The following is a 16,126-nucleotide window of genomic DNA, read 5'->3' on the forward strand; positions in this document are numbered from 1 at the left end:
GGTTGCAGTGTGGTTTGCATCAAATGTGGATATGCAGTCTGTGAGCACCTTCATCTCCTGTCAGAATAAGTACAGATCTGCCTATATGGAGGTCTGGTTAGCAGTTCTTGCCTCCTGCAGGTCATCTTAGTCAGGAGTGCTGTTCTGAGACTCACCCAGTCCACGCTCCAATAGGCCTGGTCTGTTTCATGTCTTGAAGGTGGCGAGTTGAGCAGGGACACCTCCGATGAGTGGTGTAGGCCTCAGTCAGCATAGGTTGCGTTGCCAGCTCCACCGGGGTGGTAACATATTGCTGCAGGGATGGTGTAATGGAACCCTTGTGGATATCTGGGGCTTTGTAGTGCCCAACTCTTTAGAATTCTTCCCTATATGAGGTGTCTTTGCTAGGAAACCAGGTAGCTGGAGACTTGGCATTAGCCTGGGATCAAGCAGCCATGTTTGGTGGCCAGACTACGCCTCTCTTTTTATAAATAAAGCCCCTGACATAATGCTCATGGGTGGACATATGGGGGGTCCCCTGTACGAAAAGGATCACAACATAGCATAATACAGTCTAAACAAAATAAAACACTATGCAGTGAAAAGTACACTCACAGAACAAATGGTAAATGGATAGCCCCTCTTCGTGCCTCTGGGGGCTATCCAATATATCCTCCTGATTGCGAACTCCTCACCACGTATAATGTGTAGGACTTAGGGTAGGTATCCAAAATTCTAATTATCTAAATTCAAAACCTAAAAAACATTCCTACGTGTTTCATACAACATTAGGCTTCCACAGGGACCAAAGACCATAAATAAAAATGATCACAAACAGAGATTAATAATTGTTTGTTCTTTTATTATATATATATATATATATATATATATATATATATATATATATATATATATATAAATATATATATATATTAATCACAGCAGAGATGTTACTACCGCAAAGTATTCTGGGTGGGCATATGCAAATTAGTTTAGCAAAGAATCACATTTTGCCTCATTCCATTTTAAACAAGGATTCCTTTGAGTCTGTGTTTGCTGTAAACAACCGCTTTGAAACACAACCTAGGGAAAGATGCAACGCCAGCGAACCACTCATGGACAGCTGTTTCACTGTTGATGCAAATCATGCTGATGATATATATTTTCTTGTTTGTAAATATTTTTATTGATATACTTGATAAATGAAAATTAAACAGAAATACAGTCAACTTCCCTTTAGTGGTAACAGATGTAGGTAGCTATTGTCTTGCAACTTTGTGAAAAAAAAAAATACTGTAAATATTTTTTTTTATTTAACATTTGCTCCTGAAGTGTATTTTTTTTTATTCAAGCTCTACCTGCTATTGTAAAATATAGGTTTGCTTCAGTGTGATTTATTTCATTATGCTCCATTCATCCAGTCCCAAATTTTATCCAAATAGTTGTAATCATGTTGTTGTCATGGTAACGCATTACTGCCTTGCTATAGGTGCTATTATTTTAAATTGTGTGAATGGTAGACCATGTACAGAATGGCATAAGTTCCTGCTTTGTGTCTCTATAACATGATTTTACCATATGGGGACTGCATAGAATGTTGTAAAATGTATTGCAGATATAGAGAAGCTAATTTTCTAATCTTGAATGTATTACTTTTTCAGACAACTCGAAGTGAATTTGACTCAAGTGAGTTTGAAGTCCGGAGACGCTATCAGGATTTCCTTTGGCTTAAAAGCAGACTTGAAGATGCCCACCCTTCGTTGATAATTCCTGTAAGTGTTTTAATTTTCATATATCATGTGTATTATGTATATAATATTTGTATTTCTTTATTATTTAAAGGGACAGTATAGTCACCTGAACAACTTCGGCTTAATGGGGTTGTTCAGGTGAGAACTATAGCTCCCTGCAGCCTTTCTCATGTAAACACTGTATTTTCTGAGAAAATACAGTGTTTACATTGAAAGCTAGGAACACCTCCAGTTGCAGTCACTCAGAGTGAACCAGAGGGACTTCGGAGTTGATGGAGGCATAATATGCCTCCATCCACTCAGATCTGCTGTGCACGAGCATCCTGTGTTTCAGTGTCTCCTCCCACTGCGTGCAGACACTGAACTTTCCTCATAGAGATTCATTGATTAAATTCAGCTCTATGAGGAGATGCTGATTGGCCAGGGCTGTGTTTGAATCATGCTGGCTCTGCCCCTGATCTGCTTCCTTGTCAGTCTCAGCCAATCCTATGGGGAAGCACTGTGATTGGATCAGGCTATCACATGTCAGCAGACTGCTTGATTTTCCTGAGTCTAACAGCATGCAGATTTGCAGCTTCTGGCTTGAATACAGTAAGATGTTTACTATATTTATGGAGGTGGGGGGGGGCTAGATGGTCGTGTTAACACTATATGGTCAGGAATACATGTAGTTGCACTGGTGACTATAGTGTCTCTTTAAATGCTACATTTTACCGCTTATGCCCTTGAGATGTTGAGTTTGATCTATGAACCAGAAAAAGAAAGTAAACATTTCCTACATAGAATCCTTCACTAAAGCACTCCATTATTATTTATTAGTATTATTATTATTATACTTTTATTTATAAACCGCTATGACATGCCACTGCACTGTCTATTGGTACAAATGGAAAAGTAAAAAAAAAAAAAAACATAGTACAAAAACTTGACAGTACTTCCCATCCTCAAAATCAATTAAACAAATGACATAATGTGCTCAACAAAAACTGTGCCCCGTGTGAAAGAGCCTTTATGAGTCCAAAGGGTGCGTCGGGCAATCTCTTTACCTTCACGTTTTTTCCATAGTTTTCGTTGAGCACATTAATTGTAATTTGTTTAACTTTGATTTTGAGGCTGTGTGGGCTTTTAAAGGCAGGTAAATTGGGTTTGCTGTTATTGCCAGTCCTCTAACACTTTTTGGCTAAAGTATAGTGTTTTACTAGTACCAGCATACTGTGTAACTAGGACTGGGATCATCCAGGATGCAGTTACCTGCGGACTCCCTTACCTTGTGTATCATTGTATACTATTATACTCCTTTACATTAACGCTCAGCTACTTTGCAACATTGTTATATTATATGAGTTTTTAATCCTATGAGCTATTTTACTTTGTAACGATTTCTATCTGGATATTACCAGAGGAGCTATCTCACAAGGCCCTGGTAAATTGCTCCTTTTGGGAAATAACGCTTTAGTTAAGTTTGGCAATTCTTTTGCTTTACAATTTACACTTGGTGTTTTTTTTTTTTTTGGGGGGGGGGGGGGAGTGGGGGGGGTTCTTATCTAGCAGCACATAGACTATGAGCTTTTTAATGTGTAGATTTTCAGAGTATCTCTTGTTTACATAACTTTTGAGTGTTTTAACATTTTCTCTTCTTCAAGTAAGACTAAGTTATAAAAATAACTTAGTGGTGTACTCGCAAAACTGTTTACTGCTTTATTTAACCAATCATTAACGGGAGTAGTCCAAGAAAGAAATTAGTGAATGTTCAATTCACAAAAAAGTTACTGTATATACTCGAGTATAAGCCGAGTTTTTCAGCACATTTTTGTGCTGAAAAACCCCAACTTGGCTTATACTCGAGTCAGTAGTCTGTATTATGGCAATTTGCATTGCCATAATACAGACAGGGGCTGTGGGGGCTGTGAGAGAGCGTTACTTACCTCTCCTGCAGCTCCTGTCAGCTCTCTCCTCCTCCGCGCCGTCCGTTCAGCACCTCGGTCAGCTCCCAGTGTAAGTCTCGCGAGAGCCGCGGCTCTCGCGAGACTTACACTGGGAGCTGACAGAGGGAGCTGCACAGACCGCGCCGAGGAGGAGAGAGCTGACAGGAGCTGCAGGAGAGGTAAGTAACGCTCTCTCACAGCCCCCACTGAACTGCCAATGCTGGACCACCAGGGAAGGAGAGCCCCCCTCCCTGCCATATATCAAGCAGGGAGGGGGGGACGAAAAAAATATATATTAATAATAATAATTAATAATTACATTAAATAATAATAAAATAATAATAATGAAATTAAATAAAAATAATACATAATAATACATTTTTTTTAAAATAATAAAAAAAAATTGCCCACCCCCACCAAGGCTCTGCACACACACTGCACTCATACACACACACACTGCACTCATACACACACACACTGCACTCATACACACACACACTGCACTCATACACACACACTGCACTCATACACACACACTGCACTCATACACACACACTGCACTCATACACACACACTGCACTCATACACACACACTGCACTCATACACACACACTGCACTCATACACACACACTGCACTCATACACACACACTGCACTCATACACACACACACTGCACTCATACACACACACACTGCACTCATACACACACACACTGCACTCATACACACACACACTGCACTCATACACACACACTGCACTCATACACACACACTGCACTCATACACACACACACTGCACTCATACACACACACTGCATTCATACACACGTATGAGTGTCGCGCGCGCGCGTATGAGTGTCGCGCGCGCGCGTATGAGTGTCGCGCGCGCGCGTATGAGTGTCGCGCGCGCGCGTATGAGTGTCGCGCGCGCGCGTATGAGTGTCGCGCGCGCGCGTATGAGTGTCGCGCGCGCATGAGTGTCGCGCGCGCGCGCATGAGTGTCGCGCGCGCGCGTATGAGTGTCGCGCGCGCGCGCGCGTATGAGTGTCGCGCGCGCGCGCGCGTATGAGTGTCGCGCGCGCGCGCGCGTATGAGTGTCGCGCGCGTGTATGAGTGTCGCGCGCGTGTATGAGTGTCGCGCGCGTGTATGAGTGTCGCGCGCGTGTATGAGTGTCGCGCGCGCGCGCGTGTATGAGTGTCGCGCGCGCGCGCGTGTATGAGTGTCGCGCGCGCGTGTATGAGTGTCGCGCGCGCGTGTATGAGTGTCGCGCGTGTATGAGTGTCGCGCGTGTATGAGTGTCGCGCGTGTATGAGTGTCGCGCGTGTATGAGTGTCGCGCGTGTATGAGTGTCGCGCGTGTATGAGTGTCGCGCGTGTATGAGTGTCGCGCGTGTATGAGTGTCGCGCGTGTATGAGTGTCGCGCGTGTATGAGTGTCGCGCGCGCGCGCGTGCGCGCGTGTATGAGTGCGCGCGCGCGACACTCATGCGCGCGCGCGCGCGCGCGACACTCATGCGCGCGCGCGCGCGCGCGACACTCATGCGCGCCGCGCGCGCGCGCGCGACACTCATGCGCGCGCGCGCGACACTCATGCGCGCGCGCGCGCGCGCGACACTCATGCGCGCGCGCGCGACACTCATGCGCGCGCGCGCGCGCGCCGCGACACTCATGCGCGCGCGCGCGACACTCATACTACGCGCGCGCGCGACACTCATACTACGCGCGCGCGCGACACTCATACTACGCGCGCGCGCGACACTCATACTACGCGCGCGCGCGACACTCATACTACGCGCGCGCGCGACACTCATACTACGCGCGCGCGCGACACTCATACTACGCGCGCGCGCGACACTCATACTACGCGCGCGCGCGACACTCATACTACGCGCGCGCGCGACACTCATACTACGCGCGCGCGCGACACTCATACTACGCGCGCGCGCGCGCGACACTCATACTACGCGCGCGCGCGACACTCATACTACGCGCGCGCGACACTCATACTACACACGCGCGACACTCATACTACACACGCGCGACACTCATACTACACACACACACACGCGCGACACTCATACTACACACACACACGCGCGACACTCATACTACACACACACACACGCGCGACACTCATACTACACACACACACACGCGCGACACTCATACTACACACACACACACACGCGCGACACTCATACTACACACACACACACGCGCGACACTCATACTACACACACACACACGCGCGACACTCATACTACACACACACACACACGCGCGCTGCATTCATACTACACACACACACACGCGCGCTGCATTCATACTACACACACACGCGCGCTGCATTCATTATACACACACGCGCTGCATTCATTATACACACACACTGCAAATAAATATTCAATTAATATATTTTTTTAGGATCTAATTTTATTTAGAAATTTACCAGTAGCTGCTGCATTTCCCACCCTAGTCTTATACTCGAGTCAATAAGTTTTCCCAGTTTTTTGGGGTAAAATTAGGGGCCTCGGCTTATATTCGGGACGGCTTATACTCGAGTATATACGGTAATAGGGAGAAGTCTGGCAACTATATAGATGAGTAACCCTTACTTCAGTAGTGGGAAAAGTAAATGAAACCATGTTAAAGGATAGGATTGTAGAACATCAAAAGTAACATGGATTTCTAGTCTAGATCAGAGACATGGGTTTACTTCATTGAGATCATGCCAAACTGATCTTACTGATTTCTTATTTTTAATTTTTTTTGTTTGGGTAACTAAAATATGTCGGGTTGGTGCAGTAGGCATTGCTTACTTAGATTTCAGTAAGGCTTTTGACACTGCCGCACATAGAAGGCTTATCAATAAACTGCAATCTTTAAGTTTGGATTCCAATATTGTTGAATAGGTAAGGCAGTGGCTGAGTGACAGGCAACAGAGGGTTGTAGTCAATGGAGTATATTTGAAGAAAGGTCTTGTTGCCAGGGGGTACCTCAAGGATCTGTGCTTGGACCCATTCTCTTTAATATGTTTATTAGTGATTTTGGTTTTAATTGTATGGTATGTCGTTTGCTGATGCAAAGATTTGTAACAGGGTTGTTGTTGTTCCAGGAGGGATAAGCCAAATGGCAAATGATTTAGGTAAACTAGAAAAATGTTCAGAGCTGTGGCAACTGACATTTAATGTGGATAAGTGCAAAATATGTCCTTAAGGGGTTAAGCTGTAATGACTCTGGTGTTGATTGCCCCTTGGGGGCATGTTTCTTTATGGTTTACATGTTAATTTCATTTTTTTTTTTTTTTTTCAAGTGTTTAGTTTTTATTGACAAATTTATCATAATAACAGACAATGGGGTACAGAAGGGAAGAAGGGGAAGGGTGAAGATGCAGTATGTACGTAACACATGGAAAGCAGACAGTGTCATTTTACAATTATACAGAGAAAATACAAATAAGTTAAGGACAAGTTGAGATCCCAATGCAGCAACATGCACCGCATATAATCTGATGCTTAGACTATGACTACGGAAGTAAGTAGTAGCGACATTTAGATATATCCAGTGTTGCATATATGAGGTATGTACATACCGTGAACTCAGTATATTGACGATTGACCATACTACTCATAATTATACAGAGTGCATTAAAACATATTCATGGTATATTGATGATACATACATTAACATCTTTTGTGGAGATATGATAACATCAGAGAGTGCAGTAGCCTGTTGCATGTGGGGACCAGTTGAGGTGCATTGTAACATATATGTGTGATACAAAAAGTGAATACAAAAAGAGAAGTCCTGCGCTCACTCCCATCACTCATGGGCGGTAGCAACGACTACAGTACAGTACCAGGAGTGATGGGAGTGAGCGCAGGACTTATCTTTTTGTATTTGTATTCACTTTTTGTATCACACAGCTATATTACAATGCTGCCGTCCATCCCATGTGTTCCCTATTAAAAAATAAAAATAAAAAAAAATCATTCACATGTAGATTATTTCAGATTATTTCCCCCAACTCTCAAAATAATAAAACCAACATAATTTGTCTATATTAAAGATAAATTCACATCTTGTTGAGATGTATGAGCAATTAAATCTAATGTGCCTTTATTGCAACTAGAACAATATTGTGTAAATTAGATGAAATTAATACATAGTTAATGTGAACAAAAATCAAAATAACAGGATAGCTATGAAAAGGAAGTGTGGTATGTAAGTTAAATAATTTTTATATGCTGTATTGGCCATAATTACAATATGATTTAGATCTCGATTAACAGCTATATTTTATTCTTATGACCCAGCAGTTAAGCGATCTTAAATTTATTGTCGTTTATGACAGAGAATATATTACAAAGTCTTCATTATAGGGAGACTAATTAATAATTACACGGTCTTCTGATTCCTGTGCAACTGCATAAACCTGTCACTTTTCCTTGCTGATGTGGTTTTTTTTGTTTGTTTTTTTTATCCGAGAATTATGAGAAAAAATAAAAACAAAATCTTATGTATAATCAATCATCGATGGAAGGTTGTCTAATAAAATGCACTTGTCATCAGAAACCAACTTTTGGATTTGTTCAGACATCCAAAGTAATCTAAACACTTACTTTGTGCTTGTATAACTGCCAAATTTAAAATCAATTTTCACACCTTGGCTTCCAGCCCTTTACAAGGAGTATTATTTAATAAAGCCTGAAAATTAAGACCATTTGTTAAAAAACAATTGTCTGTGTAAAATATATGTCTCATAACTTAATATTATGTTATATATTCTATTAGAATATTCAATAAACAAATAAAATCCTGTGTTTTGGCAGTTGAAGACAAAAATGTTGATGCACATGCAGTTTGGAGAAAAACATATACACTGAGGTTTAAAGAAATTAACAAGACTCACAAACTCACACACAAGTTCAGGCGCTACACATCAATAGTCATCATAGCTCGATGTATCAGGATATTGTGAGATGTTCTTAAAGGATCACTATAGTGTCAGGAAAACAAAGCGGTTTTCCTGACACTATAGTGCCCTGAGGGTGCCCCCACCTTCAGCGTCCCCCTCCCGTGGCGCTGAAGGGGTTAAAACACCTTCAGCAGCTTACCTTAATCCAGCGCCGGGATCCCTCGGCGCTGGTGACCTCTCTTCCCCGTCTGCTCCTTAGTGGAGCGGAATGCGCATGCGCGGCAAGTGCCGCGCGCTCGCATTCAATGAGTCCATAGGAAAGCATTTCTCAATGCTTTCCTATGGATGCAAAATTCCGGAAGAGAGCCACTAGAGGCTAGATTAACCCCAAATGTAAACCTAGCTGTTTCTCTGAATCTGCTATGTTTACATGTAAAGGGTTAAAACCTTAGGGACCTGGCACCCAGACTACTTCATTGAGCTTAAGTGGTCTGGGTGACTATCGTGTCCCTTTAAAAAAGCAGTGTCACGCAAAACGTACATTTCTCCTATTGTTTCCTTTTCTCCTCCGTTCTTCTTTTCTTCGTATCTGATCTATTTGTATTTAAAACATAAGGCAAAGTAGGAACTACTTTGTCTTATGTATGTTTTCTACGCTTGACTTACTTTCAATAAAGAGAGCGCTTAAGTCGGCTCCATGTCCTGTGTCAGCAAAAGTACTCTCCCTTCTCCTTGACTTAAGCCCCTCCTTGGGTCAAAAAGTCAAGCGTAGGAAAAATACAGAAGACAAAGTAGTTCCTACTTTGCCTTATGTTTTATAAAAGAACAGATTCTGAGAGAGGAAGAAACAATAGGAGAAAGAGATAAGTTTGGCGTGACCGTGCCGCTTTAACATCTTTAAGATAAGTGTTGTTAAAATCTGTTCAAATAAGTGTTGTAAGAGTCACCAAGTGATCTACATTTGCCTTAAGTAAATCGTGAAACATACACTTGGTAATAAGCACATGGTTAAAGGAGGTTCTTTTATCTCTGTATCCATCCAACTGTATAAGTAATGAGTAAGTTATACCATGTGCTACAATTTATTCTCCGTACAATGTATGTTATGAACTCTTGCCCATGCTCCATATACATATATACTAAACTATGATTCAGTCACGTGTGGTAAAAAAGAAAATGACATATTTTAATGAAAAATATACATAACACTGTACTTTATAAATGTGTGTTTCAATCTCTACAGTTACCTCCTTTCATCAGTTCAAATGCCTAGTAAAAATGACTGGGTATGCAGTAAATCTGAATGGCTGCAGGTTACTCATTCCTGCAATACATATCATTCATATTTTTCACAGTTCACCTGCAAGCTTATCTGGAAACTATCTAGCCCCAAAAAGTAATAAACCTACAAACTACGAATAATTTCAAGAGGAGGCACAAATATGTTCACACTACCACTGATCCATGATAGCTGAATATTTTATGCTGTAGATTGTTTCTATGAATTTAAAGTAAACCTTTTATGCAAAAATGTGGTGGTGGGGCTCTAAAAAGTATACTGCATCAATTCTATATTTTGTCTAGCAACTGTCTTGTAAATAATTGGTAATCCTCCCGCTCTGCAGCTCGATTTATCTGTGTATCTGCATGCGTGGCAGCGTTTGTCTGTACATCTGTATGTGTTTGATTATGTATATCTGTAATTGTGTCAGTGTCTGTATCTGAATGTGTGTATCCTTGTGTCTGTGTATGTGTGACAGTGTTTGTGTTGGTTTATCTGCATTTATGTCAGTGTGTATAACTGTCTATTCTATAAATAAAGGAAATGTAAACATTAGATGACTCTTTACAGGAAGTGTTTAAAAAGACTGTGTATGTTGCATGCAGGGAGGTGTGCCTAAGGCTATAAACAAAGGGATTTAACTCCTAAATGGCAGAGAATGAACAGTAAGACTACAGGGGCATGATCTATACACCAAAACTGTTTCATTAAGCCAAACTTGTTTTGATGACTATAGTGTCCCTTTAAGTTTACCATACTATACACATAGCTACATACTGGTACAGAAAGATCTTTCTCTTCTGATCTTACAATATTGTAAGAAATGGCTGCGAAAGACAATAGGTAAGGAAATTACATGGGATAAAGTCTGTTTGCTGAAGGCATTACATCTATGGCAATGGCTAATACTGGGATGGGAGAAATATTAGTGTATTATTACTAAAAGCATTTATATTTGTGTGCAGTGCTTTAAAATTATACAATAGGGGTGTGTACCAATAAATAATGGTCAGACAAAAATTGTGTTGACAGACATAATATGTGAAGAAGGCCCAGTGTAAAGCTTGGGGGAAATTGGAGAGTAAAGAATGTTTAAAGATCTGAAATATGGAGAAGAGACTGACTAAGCAAGGGATAAAATCCAGAAGTTACAAGAAGCATGGTAGAAGTCTTGGAGACAGGAGTGGGAGGAAGTAGCAAAAATAGAAGAAAGACACAAGTCCTAGATAGAAGAAAGGGTTGTGTGGGAATGTGTTTTTTTTTTTTTTTTTTTTTTTTTTTTGGGGGGGGGGGGGGGAGAAACAAAAAGATAAGGGAGATGCAGTGTTAGAGCTCAGTGTTCAAGACTTTGAATTTTTTTCTGAAACCCGGGAGCCAGTGTGCGGAGGTAGATGCTGAAAGTAGATAAGTTAATAGAGTCTAGCAAAAGATCATAATTTGGAGAAGGGATCAGTGAGAGAGGGAAGCTAAGGAAAAACATTATTGGTTAAAATTGTATCTATTAGACAAAATGGTACAGTTGTCCTTCCCTCTAAACCCACTTATAAACACTTAAAATAACATCAAGTATAAAAAAAAACAATACAGGAGAATGTTCAGGTACTTGCACGTATTTTATGGTGTTAAAATAACATTGCAGTTTTTCTGAAGTGTGATTTTATTTAAATTTTCTTCAATAATATTTCTCCATGCTCCCACCTTTTCTCTCCCTTTCTTCAAACCTATGTTCCCTTTTGCTCCAAAAATAGTACGCTCAGCCAGTCACTTGTTTCTAATGGTTCCTTTCTCTATTCAATATGGTGGCTGAGCAAAGATTAGAGAAAGGCACCCGGTGAGCTTCTTTAAACCACTCAAAAAATGATTTAACACCTCTACATTGAAAATAAGTAGTTTTGAGGGGAAAAAATATTGCCCTCAAATGTATTATTTTTATTTATTGTATAGCATACATGTTATGCATTATCAGTATAATATAGCTATCTTTTTAATTTGACACCTCCCTGGGACATCTTCTAGGTTCATATATACTGTAATATCACACGTCACATTTTAAAGGAAAATGTGAACGTTAAAATTTTGAACATGAGAATTTACTATGGGGCCCTACCATACTATTAAATAAAAAAAGAGAGAAAAATAATTTACCTCCATCCTTTCACTGTGCAATCCTCACCACAGCTTAGAGATACATTATTTCAGTACATCTTTTTGGAGAGAATTCAGCATCATCATGCTGAGTGTGAGGATGCCAAACATTGGAACAAAGCTTGCTGGACCATGGTAGGAAGTACCTCTAGTGACTGAGTGACAGGCACTAGAGATATCCTTAAAGGAACACTATAGTGTTAGGAATACAAGCTTTATCTCTTACTCTATAGAGTCCTTCTGCTCCCTGCAGCTCCCCCCCCCCCCCCCCCCCCGACCCCCTTCTCCAGGCCATGTAAAGGGTTAAATAGCCCTTTAAATACTTACTTCGGCACTGGGCCGCGTTCCTCCTTCTCTTCCAATGACTTCATCTAAAGTGCATGCCTGGCAAGTGCCACACGCATTAGGCAACAAGCACAGCCTGGTGACATCCAGCATTGTTTTGTAGGAAGCGCCTCTAGATGCAGTCTTAACACTACAATGAAAACATTGTAGCTTATCTAAAACTACATTGTTTTACATTGCATAGTTAAGGGAAAAGTGTCACTGCACCCAGGCCACTTCAATGAGATGAACTAATCTTGGTGTCTGTAGTGTCCCTTTCAGAAAAAAATGTAAATTCTGCCTTTCCAGAGAAACGTTTTTACAGGGTTGAAGCTGCAGAAACTTTTTATTACGCCAAAGCCATAACCTTAACCCCTTAAGGACACAACTTCTGGAATAAAAGGCAATCATGACGGACTATGTCCTTAAGGGGTTAAGCTGTAATGACTCTGGTGTTGATTGCCCCTTGGGGGCATGTTTCTTTATGGTTTACATGTTAATTTCATTTTTTTTTTTTTTTCAAGTGTTTAGTTTTTATTGACAAATTTATCATAATAACAGACAATGGGGTACAGAAGGGAAGAAGGGGAAGGGTGAAGATGCAGTATGTACGTAACACATGGAAAGCAGACAGTGTCATTTTACAATTATACAGAGAAAATACAAATAAGTTAAGGACAAGTTGAGATCCCAATGCAGCAACATGCACCGCATATAATCTGATGCTTAGACTATGACTACGGAAGTAAGTAGTAGCGACATTTAGATATATCCAGTGTTGCATATATGAGGTATGTACATACCGTGAACTCAGTATATTGACGATTGACCATACTACTCATAATTATACAGAGTGCATTAAAACATATTCATGGTATATTGATGATACATACATTAACATCTTTTGTGGAGATATGATAACATCAGAGAGTGCAGTAGCCTGTTGCATGTGGGGACCAGTTGAGGTGTATAGCATAGTGTGTCCGAGTCTACGCATCCTTTTGGTGTGTACGTCTATGAGAAGTCGCAATAGTATTATTATGTTATTATTATTATTATTGTTACTATTAATATTACTATTACTATTACCCCAAACGGAGATGAGGCGTGAGTGGGAGCCTTATGGGCAGCCGATGTAGCGGAGTAATAAAGTGGGGTTTTGAGTCCTAGGGTTTAGGAAATCTTAAATGAGTGGGCTCTCTTTTGTAATATGCCCGGGTGACTATGCTATGTGCATGTTATCCTAGTGTAGAGTGTCCACTCAGTAATTTGAAGCGGATTGGTTAGGGAGCGACTAACTTGGTGTAGGTTATGCTAAGCGTTTAAGTGACTCAAATAATTTCACAGTTTTAAACATGTCAATCCAAACAAGTGACCCCGGTGGAGCGCTACAATTAAATACACTTACCCCACTAGAATCTGGGGGAGGTGTATAATAAGATTCTTTAAAAATGAGACAGAGGTATATTGGGTAATGCCAAAACCCTCTCTGGATTCTTGACCAAATTGCCTCAATATAGAGACAGAATATCCTAGTGCAAAATTGCTGAGGTAGAGTATAAAGCCAGAATGCAGGTGAAAAATAATTGCTCACCTTTTGGGGAGCCAGTTATAGTGTATGTGCCTTTAAGGGGAGCATTTCCGTTCTTGTATAGCAGGAGCAGGAAGGATCCGCTGGGACTTGGAGTCACAATTATAATAAACGTTATTAATAAAAAAATAATCAACAGTAAAAATATCAAAGTGCTAGTGATACCAGTCCATCGTATTGGGTTGTCCTTTTTCTTTCTCCGAGACGCGTTTCGACGGATGTTTTTTTGTTTTTAATCGGGATGTGTGTTTCCTGTATGGTCTTTGTGTGCAGTCCTCCTCTGATTGACCGCCGCGCTCCTTTGGTGGCCAGTCATTGGGCTGACGATCGGGTGTGTGTATATTCACAGCTGTTGCTTGTGGTTAATTTATCCAAGCCTGGAAAGGATGTTCCGGACCAGACGCAGCGTCATGCGGGATCCGCTCACCTTGTGTCAATACATCGGGGATGTATCCACCGTACGTAATTTCCTGTGAAGTCCGTGTGGACATGTTTAGTGTGGGCAGTTCTCTTGTAGAATAAATATAATGGCATTCATCAACTGCTCTGGTAATCTCTCGCATGGACTACTGTAACTCTCTCCTAGTTGGTCTCCCCAAAAGCCAAGCTAAACTGCTACAATCGGTAATGAATGCTGCCACCAAGCTGATCTTTCTCACCCATCGCTCCTCCCATACCTCGCCCCTCTGTCGATACTTACACTGGCTTCCTGTATCGTATAAGTGTCAATTCAAAATATTAACCTTTGCCTATAAAGCTCTAACCAACTCTAGCCCCTCTTACATTTCTTCCCTAATTCATAAATACGTCCCTTCTTGGTCTCTCCGCTCTGCCGGTGACTTTCTCCTGTCCGCTGCTCGCACCCTTACTGCTAACTCGTGCTTGCAGGACTTCTTGTGGATGGCTCCCTTCTTTTGGAACAGCCTGCCTACCCCCATCAGACTCTCCCCAAGTCTTCAATTATTTAAGAAGTCCCTCAAAACACATCTGTTCAGAAATGCAAATGGACTCCCAGAGTAACTTATACTTATCCAAATCTGTTTCTCACTCTCCTAAAAGAGCCATACTCCACTCTCTCCTCCAGCTCTGCTACTTTTCCACCTTGCTTGGTGGCTGTCACCCTTGCTGCCCTGTTGTGTGTTTGTACCCCACCTCCTCTAGACTGTAAGCTCATTTGAGCAGGGACCTCATCTACCTATTGTTCCTGTGGCATTGTGTAATTGTCTAATTTATTGTAAATTTCCCCCTTTCATAACATTGTAAAGCGCTGCGGAATTAGTCGGCGCAATATGAATACCAATAATAATAAAATAAAAGTGTATTAGTGACTGCGGAATAATCTTTTATTTTTTTTTCTTCTTCTTCCTTTGTAGCCATTACCAGAAAAGTTCATCGTAAAAGGAATGGTAGAACGATTTAATGATGAATTCATTGAGACTCGCAGAAAAGCATTACATAAATTTTTGAATAGAATTGCTGATCATCCTACATTAACTTTTAATGAAGACTTCAAGATCTTCCTTACAGCTCAAGCATGGGTAAGAATTCTGTAATACTTTTAAAACTTTCTTCACATCTATCGGTAATTTGCAGTCCTTGAACAAGGCACATCTCATTTTGTCAAAGTGGTTCTATTTTATCATTTTAAATCTTTAAACACTTTTATGTAAGTAATTATTGTAAAAATATCAGTTCAGTAATTCAAATGTATTTTATCAGGATTGTTTTATAATGGTTTGAATTCTTAGTTGGGGTCAACTGTGTGCTGCACCCTGTCAAAATTACATCCAACAGAGATGTAGACACCATCTCTCTGTTATGAAAGCCAGAAGCTCCTGCTGAAGAGCTTCTATTTTCTCTACTGAACGAACTCTTCAGTACAGGGCTAGCTCATTGGCCAAGAACGTCAGCTGGTCGCTCTCAGCCAATAAGCTCTTGCAGAGCTCTTCCAGCTGCAAAAGTGTGGTGCCTGGCAGACCCCAAGTAATAGGTCAAACAGTTTTAAAATGTTTGATTACTTACATTAAGGAGTTTCCAGTGCAATACAGGCACCACAACCAATACAGTGTGCTGTAGCAGTTATGGTGCTTGGAGTGTTCCTTTTATATGTTTTATGAGCATGTGAAAACATTGTGTGATAAGGCTTTGCACATGTATGTGTTTTCTCACAATATTGATGTAAAGTAGCCTGTTTCAAGAGGTACATGAAAGT

General features: G+C 41.1%; 1 protein-coding gene across 1 annotated transcript in view; it reads left to right on the forward strand.

The window, feature by feature from the left end:
- Positions 1 to 16,126, forward strand: part of SNX7 (sorting nexin 7) — a 118,988-nt gene that overhangs the window by 51,031 nt on the left and 51,831 nt on the right. Inside the window, exons 3-4 of the mRNA XM_063428341.1 lie at positions 1,641 to 1,751; positions 15,288 to 15,452. Of these exons, the coding sequence (XP_063284411.1) occupies positions 1,641 to 1,751; positions 15,288 to 15,452 (276 nt within the window). The remainder of the gene's footprint in view (positions 1 to 1,640; positions 1,752 to 15,287; positions 15,453 to 16,126) is intronic.

Source organism: Pelobates fuscus, chromosome 7 (genome assembly GCF_036172605.1).
Source record: "Pelobates fuscus isolate aPelFus1 chromosome 7, aPelFus1.pri, whole genome shotgun sequence".
NCBI lineage: Eukaryota > Metazoa > Chordata > Amphibia > Anura > Pelobatidae > Pelobates > Pelobates fuscus.